This window comes from Mus pahari, chromosome 11, assembly GCF_900095145.1.
Source record: "Mus pahari chromosome 11, PAHARI_EIJ_v1.1, whole genome shotgun sequence".
Lineage (NCBI taxonomy): Eukaryota > Metazoa > Chordata > Mammalia > Rodentia > Muridae > Mus > Mus pahari.
In genome coordinates this window covers 40593849-40610656 of record NC_034600.1, presented here as the reverse complement: position 1 = coordinate 40610656, position 16808 = coordinate 40593849, and the positions used below count along the sequence as shown (strand labels likewise).

The following is a 16808-nucleotide window of genomic DNA, read 5'->3' as shown; positions in this document are numbered from 1 at the left end:
TAGGTCTCCCATCTCATTCCGTGAAGGTGCTCCAGGGCTCCGGTGATGAATGTGTTCATTTTGTGTGACTTGCTTTGGGTAAATAACCCAGTGCCCTATCAGCTCTGCAGCACTCAGGTAGTATGTGTGCTGGGAGGGGTAGGGGAGGGGCCGCCTGGTGCGGGTGCCCCTGGCACTTCCTAGGAGACTCGCAGCCCTTTCTTTGCAGCTGTCACTAGAAGACTTCTGGGTTTCCCTCTGGAAGAAAGCCCCCTATCTAAACCCGCTGTCCCTTCCATCCCTCATTTCGCGTTCGCAAACCGCCCCTCCAAGCCTTTCCATTGTGCTCTTTCCCCTGCATAAGACCTTCACCTCCTTTGTAGTGAAGACTTACTTGAGGCTATTGGAACCTCCGGCTGCAATGGAGCTGTATGGAAAGGTAAACAGAAAGGAGTGCCTGACGGGCTCAGTCAGAAATCTAGCTTTTGTGTGTGTGTGTGTGTGTGTGTGTGTGTGTGTGTGTGTGTGTGTGTGTTCGCGTTTGCTTGCGTGCCGATCTTCTCAATTCAGTCTTGCGGATGAACCGCTTTTCTTATATGTGTGCCACCCACCGCCGTTTTCCCGCGTGATCGTTGAATAAGACTGTAAAACTACTCCACTCTAGGTAAGTATAAACTTTCCGGGTTCAGGATAGAGATAAGGTAAAGCCCGTTTGCATTGGAAATTAGAACAAAGTGCTGCGTTTTCTAGCCGGAGAGATACAGTCTGGCTTTCAAAAGCGATACTGTGAAGAAAAAAGTCCTGGTTTGGGATGAATTGGTGTTATTGTCGCTAGCGCGTTTTGAAGAAATGGTTAGGCAGGCTGAGAGCGAGAACAACCGGTGTAACTGGAAAGAAGGGAGGTTTCCAACGCCCAGTGCAGCTGGAGGGGCTAGCCCGAGGGAAATCTTCTGGGTCTCTGGGAGTTGTAGTTCACAATGTTCCCATTTCAGCATTTGCCTCATAAGATTAGACTACAACTCCCAGAAGCTCACGGGGTTCCTGGCCAGAACGCTTGTGCGGAGTCTGGAGCGGACAGCTCCGGTGCTGATGTTGGAGCGGGCAACAGAGCCCCACGCGTGCGGAGTGCTGCGGGGAGCGCGCAGGCTGTGCACGCTTGACCAGGCTCCCGGACCAGCGCTGTCCTAGCAAGAGAGAAAGGACATTTGCCTACAATGAGACACGAGGCGCCCATGCAGGTGGGTCTACAAAGAAAGAATGGTCTTGGAGAAACTGAGAGGGTCTCTCCAGCCGCTCAGGGGACTTGATGAAAGATAGATAGGGTTGTTCATTTTCTTTCCGGGCTCCCTAAGGACGCTGAGTGTGGAAAATGAAAACCCGAGCTAACAAAGTGAGGACAGCCCATCTCTTGTTGGCTTTGATGGTCTTGGCTTCCTGGGTTAGTGATAGTGGTGTGAACTGGAGAATTTTCTCACGAATTTACTGAGAGTTCTCCATCTCGACCTGGTAGAGCAAATTCAGCTTGGTTAAGGATATTAAGAAAGAAGAGTCAGTGTCAGTATCCCCGAAAGTGGTCTAAAAAACAAGAAAGATAAAAGAAAAGAAAAGGAAAAAAGATTAGGGTCTTAGTATCAGAGGTAAAGAGCAAACACATTTACAGTTATCTCAGAGCTATGCCATCCTTGATCTATGTCTACTTAACTGGCTGGACCAGTTTTGAGGACCCTCTCTTCCCCAGCATTCCTGTGATGAGGTGGCCATTCACTGTACCACTAGGTTCCCCATTTTAATCACATCCTTCAGGTTTACTTCCTTCAGAAATGAAGAGTACCTCTTTTGGAGCTAGTCATCGAAGTTATGCTTTTAAATAATGACTAGTTTCGTTTCTCCTATCTGTGTACAACTGGTTAAGGCTAAATATAAGTCTATGTTTGTTAGCCAAGCTAAATGGTCTCATTGCATAACAGAACGACGTTTTATGAATGGGATGAGAAGATTAGAAAGCACTCCATTTGGAATGTGTTGCTTCCCTTCAGGATCCACCTCTGTTGGTAAACTCAGCAACATAAATATTTGACTATCCAGTCTCAAACATTCCCCATGGTTTCCTCATGAATCAAGGACTTTATACATCTGCTTTCATTTACTTTTAATTTATTTTATGAGTTTTATATACATATTAAGGAATCCTAACTGGACGGTTAAATGAAAACACTATAGAATTTAATTGTTTTCAGGAGTATTATATAATGGAAGACCTCAAATTACATTAGGAGTTATTGAAAAATTGATTTGTGCACAGGAATAGTGGGCCCTTTGTGTGACATCGGATATTTCTGTTTGTGAGTTAGCTTTTTATTATAGACCTTGTGCAAAATGAGTGTGGACAGACAATAAAGACTGTTGCAATCAGGGTCTATTAGCTTATGATAATTTTCCTTTCTGGAGGTATTGCTAACAGCCAACTAGCTGAATTAATAATATTTGATGATAAGTATATATTAGCAGTTGTCTTTAAAACTGTGTTGCCATACTTCACTGTGCATATTTATATCAAAATATATTATGAATCCTAAATTTAGTTTTTCAATTATTTAAAAAATGAAAAATAATAATGTACATTAGAATTTAAAGTTGATGCTCTGAAATCCTTCTGTCAAAATAGCTATTGTTTATTGATATTATTTTTCTGTATTACTTAGACTGTTTAAAAAGGTAATTAAATGTAACAGAACTGTATGGAGTTATTGCTTTAGGACATATCTTAAATCATTGTGGGCATGTCCACTAGATATATACTAGGTGTTGTAAAAGGTGTATTTCAATGAAAACTCTAATGGCAAATTAATGTAAAAATTAGGTAACGTCGAATTAATTTTCTGATAGATATAGGTACTTTCCTATTTATCGTATATTTTAATTCACTGAATTATATTTTTTGGAATTTAATATGTAACCTCCCCAAAGCTAATGTGATTATGTCAGACTTGTGAAAAGTGTACTTAATCCAAGAATACACATTCATTTCTGTAGATTATTGTTATAGTGACTTCTATCATTTTCACATTTTTAAAATTAAGTAATAATTCAGAGGATGAATGTAACTTAGGTATTCTCAAGCAGCAATTACTCTTTTAGGATCCATTTTTCTAAACTAGAATCATATTCCATGTAGTGGTGAAACACAATGATGCAACATTAGAAATATTGGAAATTCCTTTTTTCCTTTCAAAGAATAAGCTGTACCATCCTTCTAAACATATGCCCTAAGTATTTCCTAACTTATATTTACAAAGGATGAGTCACAAGGCAAGCTTCCTTTTATATTTCCCTTATCTTAGAGGTTTTCTCCCTTTATTGGAGTGTTTAGTTCAGTTGCTAATATGAAACAGAGTAAGATTTTAGTTTATTGGCTAGCTTCCTAAGTATTATTATTTTTTTTTAAATTCTGAAATAAAATTATTTGGAAAAAATACACAAATGTCCACTATAAAGCATTCAACGTTCTTATATAGATGTCTTTGTGTTCAGCTCATTATATTTATCTTTGATACTTGGATATTTTCTGCAGAACATTTTCCCCCAAGCTGATAGAATGTAAGGCAATACTTGTTTTTTGAAGTGACACTACAGTGATGTGTGATGCTAGCCTTGGGTGTTTGCATTGTCTTTCTAATTAGACAGTCAAGGAAGCACATGGCAAATATGAATATGGGAGGTGGTCATTGCAGTCTTCTCCTTCAGCATATCAATAACTCCTGGGAGCCAAATGACACAGAGAACAGTGGGCCTCGTGATGGAGGGCAAGACTTTGAGAACAACTTTAATACAGAAGCCAACCAAAAAATTACCCAGTCTATTCAGTGCTTGCCCGTGCCAACCACTGGGCTTTGCATCTAGATGCTACTTGTGTGTATGTATAAACCCTCAAATGAATTATGTGTGAGGGACAAAATATAAATAAATTGTAAAATTCTACAATTGTAAAATTCTAAAATTGTAGAATTCTACAATTCTACCAACTTGAAAGGAAGATTAATACAGTTTATGAAGATTAAACAACTTCTCTAATATGAAAGAGTTCAAATTCTTACAGATCTTTCTAAAGATCTCTCATCATTCCTCCTATTATTCTGATTTCTCCTGAAGAGATAAATGTGTGGTGTAAAGAATGAGGACACTATGTATAAATGCTACTCACTCGTTTGGTTGGGAAGAAAGAAAAACATATCAACTCTATTTATGTTTATAAAATAAGCTTGTATAAACTAAGCTAAATGAGAAGGGCTATTGTGTTATAAAAGTTTCGCTGTCTATATTCTTTGCAATTTCTTTAGTTTCATATGGGACTAAAGTGCAATTCATTTGTCTTTCACATTTAGCACTTAGCTTAAGTCTAGTTTTATCTGATAGAAGCAGAGCCTTCGTATTATTAGAGAAACTTATGTGCTGCAGCAATGGGAGAGACTGGAAAGAATGGATTAAAGATAAGCAGAAGAGAGAAAAGAATGTAGACATAGACCAAAAATGATAGGTAATTTGGGTCTAAGTACTACTGTTGCATTGTCTATAGAAAGGTTGTGATCTTCCTGCAATATATTATCCATGAATGTCTCATGATTTTCACCCTCTGCAACCATTCATCTCCTTTGTACAATGAACACTTAGTCCTTATCTTCTACAGACACCAAGATTTGTGGCTGATGGTGGGGAGACAGTATTCTCTATTTCTTTTTGGCTTGTTGCTTAGGTATCATACTTATAAAAATAGGAAGCAAAGAGATTAAACTTAAACAGCAAATAACTTTGGGTGTCACAAGGATGGGTTTCCATCTTTTCTCTTTTAAAGTTCAATAACTTTTGGATTGATTGTGAAGTCACTTCTCAGGTGAAGAATAAGAACTGCATTGATCTACGGGTAAAGAAAGAAGTGTTTAGAAGGGAATTGATAGGATGCTTATTTAGCAAAATAGTAGTGGACTCTCTCCTAGAGCTTCCCAAGTGCATGTTCTTGGCCGGATGTACAACACTAGTCATGAGTTCCCTGCAGTGGACTCAGCCTTAAAGCCAAATACAAAGCAGTTGGTTACATCTATAACATTCACACCATTATTGCATTCATAGGTGTTTCTTGCCAGACCAGTTTTGTGGTTTGTAGGACTCACAGATTTATGAGATTGATAATGACTTTCCTTCTCCAGTAGTCTGAATAGCATCTCCCAGTGTGGTGAAAGCTAACAAGCAGGGGGAAGCTACAAATCAGGATTAGCTTGTTTCATCTAAGTCTTCATAAAATCGTGGTATCTTCAGCAATAATTGTCTTATCATCAAGTTCTTAAGGATATGCAAGAGCAATGCTAATAGTCTGAGTTCTTTTGGGAGTCCTTGGGACTGGTCACATTACCAGCTAGTTGAAGGGATGTGTCCCATTACTTGGGAATGACCAAGATCTCACTATGGAACCCAGAGATGCCTTGGAATTGAGAGCCTTCCAACGCAGGGTTTGTAAACCATAATCCTGGCTTTGCTTGTCAATCTTCCTAGATAGTCCCCAGTGTTGTTGATGTTTGCTCAGAACAGCCCACTGCCTTTAGCCTTTTCTCTTATTTTGTATTTTACTGATTTTGGCTTAAAAATAAACTCATGTTTTATATACTTACATTAGTAGAAATGTAGCTTTTTAGGGTAGAATTAACATCACTGACTTTGATTATTTCTTTTCTGCTGATAAATATAAGCATTTAAAATGATAAAAATCCCTCTATGGATGGCTATGAGCTGACACATAGGTTTCTGAATATATTGTTTGGTAGTATATCATTTCAAACTCTGCTCACTTTCTTAAAGTGTTTTCATGACAGATTTGTATATCCAGATCTTGCATTAATATTGACAATTCACTAAATTTTACTTATATATCAATGAAAAGAACAGTTTTTAAGGAATGCAATCTTTCAAAAAAAATAAAGCCTATTTTTAGATCAGAATGAGATATAATGTGAACGTTCTGTCTGTCTTTTGTGGGCCATACTTGTGAAGTGTAGGGTCTAAATGCCAATTTGGTCATCTGTGGTGTCATGAAGATCTTAAATGTCCTTACTGAGTTTGAATATACTTATCATATCAACTTCTGAGAAATAGATTTTCCAGTATTCAAACACAGTAATGTTTCTCTCCTTTTTGGTTTTGGTTTCAGTTTTCATGTATTCTGAACCTTTGTTACTAAATATACAAATATTTATAATTATTATATCTTCCTGAAGAATTCTTCTATTTATTTCTATCATATAGCCTTCCTTATTTCTGGTAATACTCCTCATTACTCTATATTATCAATGCAGTTTTTGTTGCTTTAATGGTATTTTTATTTTATGCATGTATTTTGCTCTTGTTGCTTTCAACTTTTATGCCTTTATGCTTACAATATGAATCCTGTTATCAATGTACAGTGGGGCCTCACATATTGTCTAGACTGAGCATTTATTATCTCTGCCTCTTATGATCATTTTGATTCATTTAATGTATTGTGATGATTGATGTTGTTGATTTAAACCAATAATTTTGCTATTTATTGTTTATGTACTCCGTTTTTTTTTTATTTCTCAGATACTCCTTTACTATCTTCATCTTACTTAAATATTTTTAGATATTTCAATTCCTTTGTATATTTTAAATGCATTTCTTTGCATTTTTTAGTCTTTATTCAAAGGAATATACAATACACAGCTAGACAACCTCCCTAGACTTCATATAATACTTCATACACTATATAGTGAATTTGCTATAATAAAATTTCATCTTCACGTGCACTTATTATAATTTTAGCTTTAAACATAAAATGTAGTTTTTCATTAATAATACACACACACACACACACACACACACACACACACACCCCATTCCGGCTACCTATTTACCATGTCTAGTAACTTCCTATTGATTTGAGGTTCTATATGTTATCATTTATGATTTTCTTTTGTCTTACCTATAGCACAGCCCTCTCTCAGAACATTCTCTCTTGGGCTTTGTTTCTTTCTTTCTTTTTTGTAAATCTTGGCTTGAATTTAGAATGGGAGTTTTTAATGCCTCTGAGACTTTGTGTTGATGTTTTTGTTCCAGTGCTGAATTTCAGGATGCAATTTCTTTGTCTCCTGGCTTATGTTGTAGAATCATCTTCTCTTTATATTATTTTGCCTTAATTTACACAAGTCATTTTTGTTTGTTTTGAAGATATTTCTGTTTATCTTTGATACACATATTATTTTTTTGCAATTTTTCAAGTTAGAGGGAGAAAATGACCATTTCCCACATGAACCCTTGTATATTCCAACCAAATAGAAGCTATTTAGTCATTACATCATCAACTATATTCTCATTCCATTGTTCTACACCTTTTCTTTTAAAGCTTCAGTTACGTGGAAGTTAGAGTTCTGATACTGAACCAGCAACTAAAGGCATTCTGCTTATTTTTATTTTCACTTTTTCTTTGTTATATCATATGATGTCTAGTGATTCACCTTCAAGTTTAGTGACTTTTCTGTGGTGTATAGTGTTTTGCGCATTCAAATCCAGGGGTTATCCATTTCAGTCTTTGTACTGTTTCATTAGGCTCCCAATTGCCTCCATTTAGACTAAAACATGGTATGTTACAAAATAAAGACAAATGAGCACTCTTGGTTTGAGAGATTAGAGTATTAGAAGAGTTTCATGGGGCTAATTTGTAGTATTGTTCAGAAAAAACAAGAAGAAATGTGATGATCTGAGCTACTTATAGAGGAAAAGATACATAAAACCATAGCCCTACCACTTTGATTATACTTTATTAATTTTGAGTGTGAATATTAACATTTGCATTTTAATATTCTTGTTTGATTATTTCTCTATTGATTCATGTTTCTCTGGTGCTGTACTTATTATGACTTAAAAGGCCCTTATAAAATTTGAACAAGATATATTATTCTAAAACAGAATCAAAATATAATTTCCTTTGCTTACTTATATTTTCTTTAGTAGCCACATTTCTATAGACAAAGAAAACCTTATGCAATGTTGATATATCTCATTACGGTTTGAAGTGTCATGTTGATTTTAATGAGGTCATGAAACACACACGCACACACACAGTGAATAATCAAATCAAAGAGGTGAGTAACCATATGTCCTGGCCTTCAGCAGATGCTGACAAAGTCTAGTCAGATAGAGTATAGTCCTATGATCTTAAAAAAAAAAAAGTAGTAATTTGTGTATACTTGGCCTCATGAGAAAAGTCTAGAACCATGACATTTAGCTCCCATACCCTTAGCTCTACTTCTCTCAAAACAAAGTCATAATGTAATCTAAAGAGTGGCTGGGAGCCTCTTATCTGTCTTCTGCTATTAGGTTAAGTGTAGTCCATCGAAGATTCTTGTGTGACTTGTCATCTACCCAGTGGCCTTGATGCATACCTGATCTTATCAACCCGAGTATCTTGTCATCTAATACAGATAGATAATTTCTGTCCCAGTGGCCATAGCCTGATGAGTCCTAACAAGCCTGATGAAAGGATATGTTAATTACCAGTTGGCAAATAATGATTCTCATATCAACCTAATGTATGATATTAGAATTAAAATATAGATATTCCTTGAAAGTTTGATTCAGTGAACACCAGTCTGAGAGGGGCCACGGATAAAAAGGATCCAGAGGTATGGGTGGGTAGGTGAACATGCATGCATAAATGTGCACAGGGAGATGTAGACTCATTGTTTATAGATACAGACTAGCATCTTTTGGATGAGAAGCAGGAATTTCTTCTTCAGTCTGGAATGCTACAATTTGGAAATGCAGGTACATTGACTATTGATTCCTTCAGGGTGTTTGGGTAGTTCTTTCTCTTAGAAATGCATGGGCAGCTAGGTCCTGACCTCATGAATGTCCAACACAAGTGCTGCCTTGATGAACGGAATATGGAGGAGAGATGTCCAGAACCAGAAGGCATAGGTGGTCTCCCAGGGTGCACCTGACTGTTTTAAAGTATTAAAAATGTGTAATGCCTTAAAGATGCTTAAAGGCCAAAGCTTGTTGGGAAACAATATATGAGAAATAAAATTCAGGCTTATTTCCTCCAGCAAAAAGGTTTTCCTTATGATGCATAGTGCTGACTATATCTGTCCTGTTTTGCTTCTTATGGTTTAAAGAAGACATACTCTTCTTATAAGAAATAGTTGTTATTTTGCCATCTCAAGTTGGACACTCTGTATCAGCTTTTAGGACTTTTTAATAAAAATGAGGTAAGGTACTACAGTGTTGTTTTTTTTTTTTTTTTTTTTTTTTTTTTTTTTTTTTTGAGGCTCCTGCTGAAAAAGCTTTGACTGCCCTCTGCAGAGCTCAGTGGAGCACTTGCGCGTGCTCTGAGAGCGTGATAACTGATTCTTACAGGGTCACCCCCTCCTATTCTGATAGTGCTTACATTGACTTAAAACACCGGTGCACAGAAGGTTCTGACTACTACAGAGCAAAGATAATTAAAAGAGAAGCCATTTCCCAGAACCAGCGTGTCTGGATAGGCTTGACACTGTAGGGTGCTGAGCCTTCTCTGGCACAGTCAGTGTTAACAGAGTGGAATGTCACTGTCACCATAAGGGGTAATTGGTCAAGACAGGAGCTGGTACCGACCTTTAGAATCATATTTCTTTGGTCCTAGGGACCTCAGATTAAATGACAATTTACTCAGTCTCCTTTTGTGCAGATGCCTGAGAACTTGACCACATGATCCTGCCCTGGGCTCTGTGTGAAGGTTTTTACAAATGGGTTACACATCAGACTGATCAAAAGAACCATGCTGAGGGTCTTAGAGATGACTCCTTCTTGGCCGCACACTGAATATCTTAATCCTACATAAGTTAGGATTCATTTACACACATCTGTTGATCTTAAATCTAGTGTAGCCTATAAAGATTTAAATTTAGATACCAGAATAAAAATATATCAAACAAGATAAGCAAAATGCTGTGTGTGTGAGAACACAGCATTCAGTAATGCTGCCAAGGAATAATAAGGAAACTTACATGGCTGGGAAGTGGTGGCACACGCCTTTAATCCCAGCACATGGGAGGCAGAGGCAAGTAGATTTCTGAGTTCAAGGCCAGCGTGGTCTACAGAGTGAGTTCCAGGACAGCCAGGGCTACACAGAGAAACCCTGTCTAATATATTATTATTTGATAATAATAATAATAATAATAATAATATTAAAAAATTAAAAAAGAAAAACAAAAAACCCAAAAACCAAAAAACAAAACAAAACTTATATGAATTTCATCCATATGTACAAGAAAACTTTTTCATGTTTCCTTTACATTTTACTGCTGAAATGCATTTTCATTTTTAAGAATTGACATCTGTATATAGAAAATATAAATATCGAGAATACTTGAGGAATTTCTCTTTTTTAAGCTTTGTATTCCTCTCTTAAATTTGCATATGAGGAAGATAGTTCCCTGGGTCTTGGGAAGAATTTGGAGTTTGGAATCACATCTCTTTTGCTCCATGCCAACCACAATTGGAGAGAATAATTATATGCTGAGCTTGGTGGTGTTAGCATCCAATCAAAACAAAACGAAACAAATCAACCAACTAACCAACCAACCAAAAAATCTAACCCTGCATACCACAAAACCCTTGAGTTATAGGTAACTAGGTTAGTTGGTCATTGAGGCCAACTACAACGTAATATTGTCAAAATACATATTGCTTAGAAAGTTCATTTCAAGTTTGAGTTTTGACCTATTCCTGGACTAGTGGTATCAATATGAGGTGTGATGTCCTTATGACACTGGTCAACAGCGCCTCTGCTCCCTTTCAGCCACATAAACCTGAAGGTAGACAGCTGATGTGCAAGAGATTGTGATTGCTGGGTAGGTCTGGTATATTACATGTAGTTTTCAAACTAAGTATAGTTTAAACTTATGATGTGTTTATCAATATGCACTCTACTGTAAGCTGTAGGGCCTATCCCCATATGTATATTATACTGTGTATGCATGATGTATGCCTTTCTTTAACAAATGACTCGATGTTCCTTTTCAGGCGAAGTTAATCTACCTTTTCCAATGCTCTTTGTCATTTAAGTTTCAGATTTGATGAAGATCAAGTGAACTAGCTGAGCTTATAATGTTGCTAACCCTTGAAGGACACATTTGGTCCAGGCAGTGAGGGCTTAGCACTCAGGCTGAGAAGCTGAGAAATTCTATAAAATGTAGTTGTTTTCACTAGGCCTTCCCTTCCACATCTTAATTCTGTCCTCAAAATTGGAATTTTGATAATTTCTGCTACTGCAGGGAAGAGGCTCAGATGTCATTCTTGTCTTTACACAACAACCAAGTTGACTAAACTTGCATTATTCTGGGTTCTGTAGAGAAACAGAACTGATAGAATTAATGAGTGAATGAGTAAATGAATGAATATATGTCCATTCACATGTATATGTTTATACACACATACATATATGCATACATATACACATATATGTATATATAATATATAATATAGAATTAATATAGAATATATATATGCAGTATTTATTAGAGTGGCTTATCAACTGTAATCCAGCTAGTCCAACAATTGCTATCTACTAAAGGAAAAAAAAATCAAAAGAATCTAGTAGTTGTTCAGTTTGCAAGGCTGATGTCTCACCTGGTCTATAGTACATACTGGAATCTCAAAAAAGTAGGCTCTAATGCCAGTGAAGGAATGGACTTGTCACCAAGGCCAAGAGCAAAAAGACACAGAACAAATGCTTCCTTCTCCCTTGTCCTTTCTATAGGCTGCCATGAGAAGGTATGGCCCAGATTAAAGGTTTCTCTTCTATCCTTGAGTAATAGAGATTTAGGGTGGGTCTTCCTACCTCAAATGACTGAGTTAATTAAAATCCCTCATACGTATGCCCAACATCTTGGGTTTTTGGTTAATTCCAGAGATTAGTCAAGTTGACATCCAAAAATATTCATAAGAATACTGAAAAATCAAAATCTCTTTGTTCCATGAAAGAATTTCAGCAAACAGGGTCATCTGCTGTCTGTGGGACAAGATAAGACAGTTGGGCACAGAGAATCACACCTTCACAGAATGAAAACTGTCACACAAAACATTATGTAGATGGTAGTTCGGGGGAGGATCAAAACTACATCTAATAAACTGCTGGGTGATCAATGCTAACACATACAAGAGCTGAATGTCAAAGGGTTCCTGTCTTGAAGCCATCTACAGTTGTATGAACGTCACCTCAGAGTAAAGATCGAAGAAGGACATTCTCATGATTTCAGCATAGGAGGGGAAATACCTTGAACCATGCCAGTCTGCCTATAAAATGGGTATGCTAATGATGAAACCTTGTGGGCATGGTGAAGGGATTAGATGTGAGCACGTGTGAAGCTCGCGGTACAGTGCCGTGCTTCAGGGTGGTGCTGTTATCAGCTGTGGGCTCTGTCCATGAGCTATGGGCTATCAGTATCTACTCAAGAAGCTATGCTTAAGTAGAGAAAAATGAGGGCTTAAAGACATCTGTGAAAGAAGAGCGCAGGGATCCCTTAACCATGAGGGGAGATTTGAGTCCTGGAAATGTTACGTAAGTTGGCAAGGTATCATAGGCATTACCTCAAGAGTCCTGTGGGAAATACATTCTCTGCTTAAGGAAAGATTTTCAAATGCTGCTGCAGTTTCCCTCAGCTCTTTGCTTTAGAACCAGGGTAGGAGCTTAGTCTTCTGTGTCCTGGCTACTTCCCAGATCCCGGAAAATATTCTCTTAGATCCATGCTGAGTGGTGAGCCTGACAGGGATCTTGGCACTTTCCAGCTAGATCCCAGTAGAGAAAACAGTAGGAGTTGGATCCCATTGATAAAGAACTGCTCAGAGACTGCAGCGCATTAACAGTCTAACACGTTCTCAGAGACAGACCGGGAAACAGATACATGTGTACACAAAGGAGAGCTTTCACTGTGAGGGACAGTGTAGGATCAAATGACAAGCCTCAAGAAAGTCTGTTAATATTCTTGACTTCATTTTTCCTTGAAGTTGCCTGGAATAATAACATCATAGGGTTACTATTGTTAATTTTTTAGTGAGAATGGTTGTGATATAGAATTACTCTGTTTCCAAACTTTTCACATACAGGTTCCATCCTCAGATTGACCTTTCTAATTTCAAAGGTGAATTTAAAAAATCCCTCTCACATAACCACCAGTCCATTATCAGTAGTGGGAGGTAAACAACAACTTCAGGATGATTTCATTTTGGTTTTCCTCCCCATATTCATAAAATGTCTTAGGGTAGTTTAGGTGTTCAACGACACAAGCAAATCTTTGAATGTAATTTGTTTTTCTCATTTGTCTTTAAGATTTCAAATTTCAAATCTTTGACCTAGCCTGTGGTTCTTCATGGTCATGAAAAGTCCTTTGTTTGGGTCTCTAGTCAGTAGGAATTGCGGGGAAGTGAAACTGAGATATACACTAGCATTTCAGTTTACTGCCTGATCTATTCTTTATCAAACCATGGGACCTCAGAGGAGCATCATCACCTCTTAGGAGTTCAAGATGTGCACCAAACATTCTGAGCTCCAGAGTGATGAATGGTGATGGTCATATCTGAAGAGTTCATTGTTCTTTATGTACAAACTGAATTATATTTTGATTATTGTGGTCTTACTAAGCTAAGCTAGTGATAGAATTTAGATATAACCAAATCTGAAAGCAATAACATTTTTTGAATGAAATAACATAAAAATTATCAGGTCATAATTGAATTTTGAGATAAAGAAAATGGGATACATTAAATGTAAAGTTTCACTAATAATAGTAAATTACCAAGTACAATGAGAAGATAGAGGGACTAGTGATCATAACAGTTAACAACAGAACAGAACGGGTGCAGTGTACTTCGTGAGACTTCTGTGATGTGTGATGGATAGGATGTAATACTCTCATTGTACTGTGAACTGACCAAATAAATATTATGGACATTCAGCTGATCCTGGGATGCCGCACTAGGGAGCCAGGCAATCTGCAGAAATGTCAGTTTTAGTCAAACAGGATGTGTAGGACTTTTCAGACCTGTCCTGGAGTAGGAAGAGGGGCAAAAGGAGCTGAAATTGCCAAGCGGTGTCTTCAGGTTTCCATTGCTGTGAAGAGACACCATGACCAAGTCAACTCTTTTCTTCCCCCACCCCACCTTTTTTATTGGATATTTCCTTTATTTACATTTCAAATGTTTTCCCCTTTCCAGGTCTCCCCTTCAAAAACCCCCCTATCCCATCCCTCCTCCCCCTGCCTCTATGAGGGTGCTCCTCCACCCATCCACCCATCCACCCACTCCTGTCTTCCATGCTATCGCATTCCCCTGAGGGCGTAGAACACTCTCATGCCCAAGGGCCACTCCTCCCACTGATGTCCAACAGGCCATCCTCTGCCACTTTTGAGGCCAGAGCCATGGGTCCCTCCATGCATATTCTTTGGTTGGTGATCCAGTCCCCGGGAGCTCTGTGGGGTCTGGCACATTGACACTGTTGCTCTCCCCCATGAGGCTGCAAACCCCCTCAACTCCTTCAGGCCCTTCTCCAACTCTTCCATCAGGAACTCCAGCTCAGTCCAATGGTTGGCTGCTAGCATCTGCCTCTGTATTTTTCAGGCTCTGGCAGAGCCTCTCAGGAGACAGCCATATCAGGTTTCCATCAGCAAACATTTCCTGGCATCCACAATAGCTCCCGGGTTTGGTGTCTGTATGTGGGATGGATTCCCAGGTGGGGCAGTCTCTGGATGGCCTTTCCTTCAGTCTCTGCTCCACACATTGTCTCCATATTTCCTCCTGTGAGTATTTTGTTCACCCTTCTAAGAAGCACTGAAGCATCCACATTTTGGTCTTCCTTCTTCTTAGGCTTCATATGGTCTGTGAATTGAATCTTGGGTATTCCGAATTTTTGGGGTAATATCCACTTATCAGTGAGTACATACTGTGCGTGCTCTTTAGTGACTGAGTTACCTCACTCAGGATGATATTTTCTAGTTCCATCCATTTGCCTGCAAATTTCATGAAGTCATTGTATAGCTGAGTAGTACTCCATTGTGTAAATGTACCATGTTTGCTGTATCCATTCCTCCATTGAGGGACATCTGGGTTCTTTCCAGCTTCTGGCTATTATGAATAAGGCTGCTATGAACATAGTGGAGCATGTGCCCTTATTATAGGTTGGCACATCTTCTGGGTATATGCCCAGGAGTGGTACAGGTGGGTCTTCAGGTGATATTATGTTCACTTTTCTGAGGAACTGTGAGACTGATTTCCAGAGTTGTTGTACAAGCCTACAATCCCACCAGCAATGGAGGAGTGTTCCTCTTTCTCCACATCCTCACCAGCATCTGCTGTCACCTGAGTTTTTGATCTCAGCCATTCTGACTGGTGTGAGGTGGAATCTCAGGGTTGTTTTGATTTGCATTTCCTTGATATCTAAGGATGTCGAACATTTCTTTAGGTGCTTCTCAGCCATTTGAGTTTCCTCAGTTGAGAATTCTCTGTTTAGCTCTGTACCCCATTTTTAATAGGCTTATTTGTTTCTCTGGAGTTTAACTTCTTGAGTTCTTTGTACATATCAGATACTAACCCTCTATCGGATGTGAGGTTGGTAAAGATCTTTTCCCGACCTGTTGGTTGCCAAGGCAACTCTTATAAAGACAACATTTAATTGGGACTGGCTTGCAGGTTCCTCAGTTCAGTCCATTATCATTAGTCCAGAAAGTATGGCAGCATCCAGGCAGGCATCTTTCAGGAGAAGCTGAGAGTTCTTCATCTGAAAGCAGCTAAGAGAAGAGTGACTCCCAGGCTGCTAGGAGGAGGGTCCCAGTGGCCAACAAGGCCACACCTCCAACAAGGCCACACCCACTCCAACAAGGCCATGTCTCCTTACAGTGCTGCTCCCTGGGCCAAGCATATTCAAACCACCACAAGCAGAAAGAAGAAAAACGCAGAATGAGTGCTCATTTCTTTCTTAAGTTGTCTCAATTTTCCTCAAGTGCAAAAGAAACTGGCTCTTGATTCATGAGGCATCATTTAAAAACTCCGAGGCAGAGGCTACAGGGAGGTGTGTTTCAACTCAAAGCAAAGAAAAACTTCACAGTGTGTGGAGCTATTCTGCAGTACAGCAGTCTGTAACAGTGGACCTACTGCATGCAGTGTGTGGCTAGGACACTGACTGAGATCTGAAGAGAACACAGAAGGGTCTCATGGCATTGGTGGTGCGCAGCCTTTGTAACCCTATGATCCTTTCTTATTTTTAAACTTAAAAATCAATGCAGTTTGAGGCATTAGTAATTAATGTTTTAGGAAATCTGACTTGTTGTCTAATAGGTAATTCCCTGCCTATCCATGTTTTCAAGTTTCAGTTCTATATGCCCATAAAATTTCTAGAACATCTACACAGCTTAGTATTTAGAAATGTCAGTAAATTCACATAGAGTCTGTGGCTAAGCCCTAGTGACATTCAAATGCAGCTGTAGACTGAGCAAATGAATTTTTGTTCTTAGCAAGATTAAAGATGTCTAGTTCTCATCTTTTGAGCCAGGATTTATTTCAGTAGTCTAAAGTTTTACAAAAGATATATGTGTTTGCTGCAGACATTTATGATTTTGTATGCTTTTCTGATGTTATAAAGCAGGAGAGAGAGAGAGAGAGAGAGAGAGAGAGAGAGAGAGAGAGAGAGAGAGAGAGAGAGACAGAAGGAAAAATAATCTTTAAAGTAAATGGACTTGAAAATTTTTTTCTAATTAATTCTCACTTGGAAAGCTAAGGCAGGAGACAAACCCCTTGAA

At 38.4% G+C, this 16808-nt stretch overlaps 1 protein-coding gene across 3 annotated transcripts in view; it reads left to right on the top strand.

The window, feature by feature from the left end:
• Positions 1-372: 372 nt before the first annotated feature.
• Positions 373-16808, top strand: part of Rab3c (RAB3C, member RAS oncogene family) — a 210941-nt gene continuing 194505 nt past the window's right edge. The window contains exon 1 of one of the 3 annotated variants that reach the window (XM_021208512.2): positions 373-418. In XM_021208512.2, the coding sequence (XP_021064171.1) occupies positions 401-418 (18 nt within the window). In that variant the 5' untranslated portion in view covers positions 373-400. Of the gene's footprint in view, positions 419-1026; positions 1218-16808 lie in introns of those variants that run through there. The other 2 variants (XM_021208513.1, XM_021208511.2) reach the window with 2 other exon arrangements.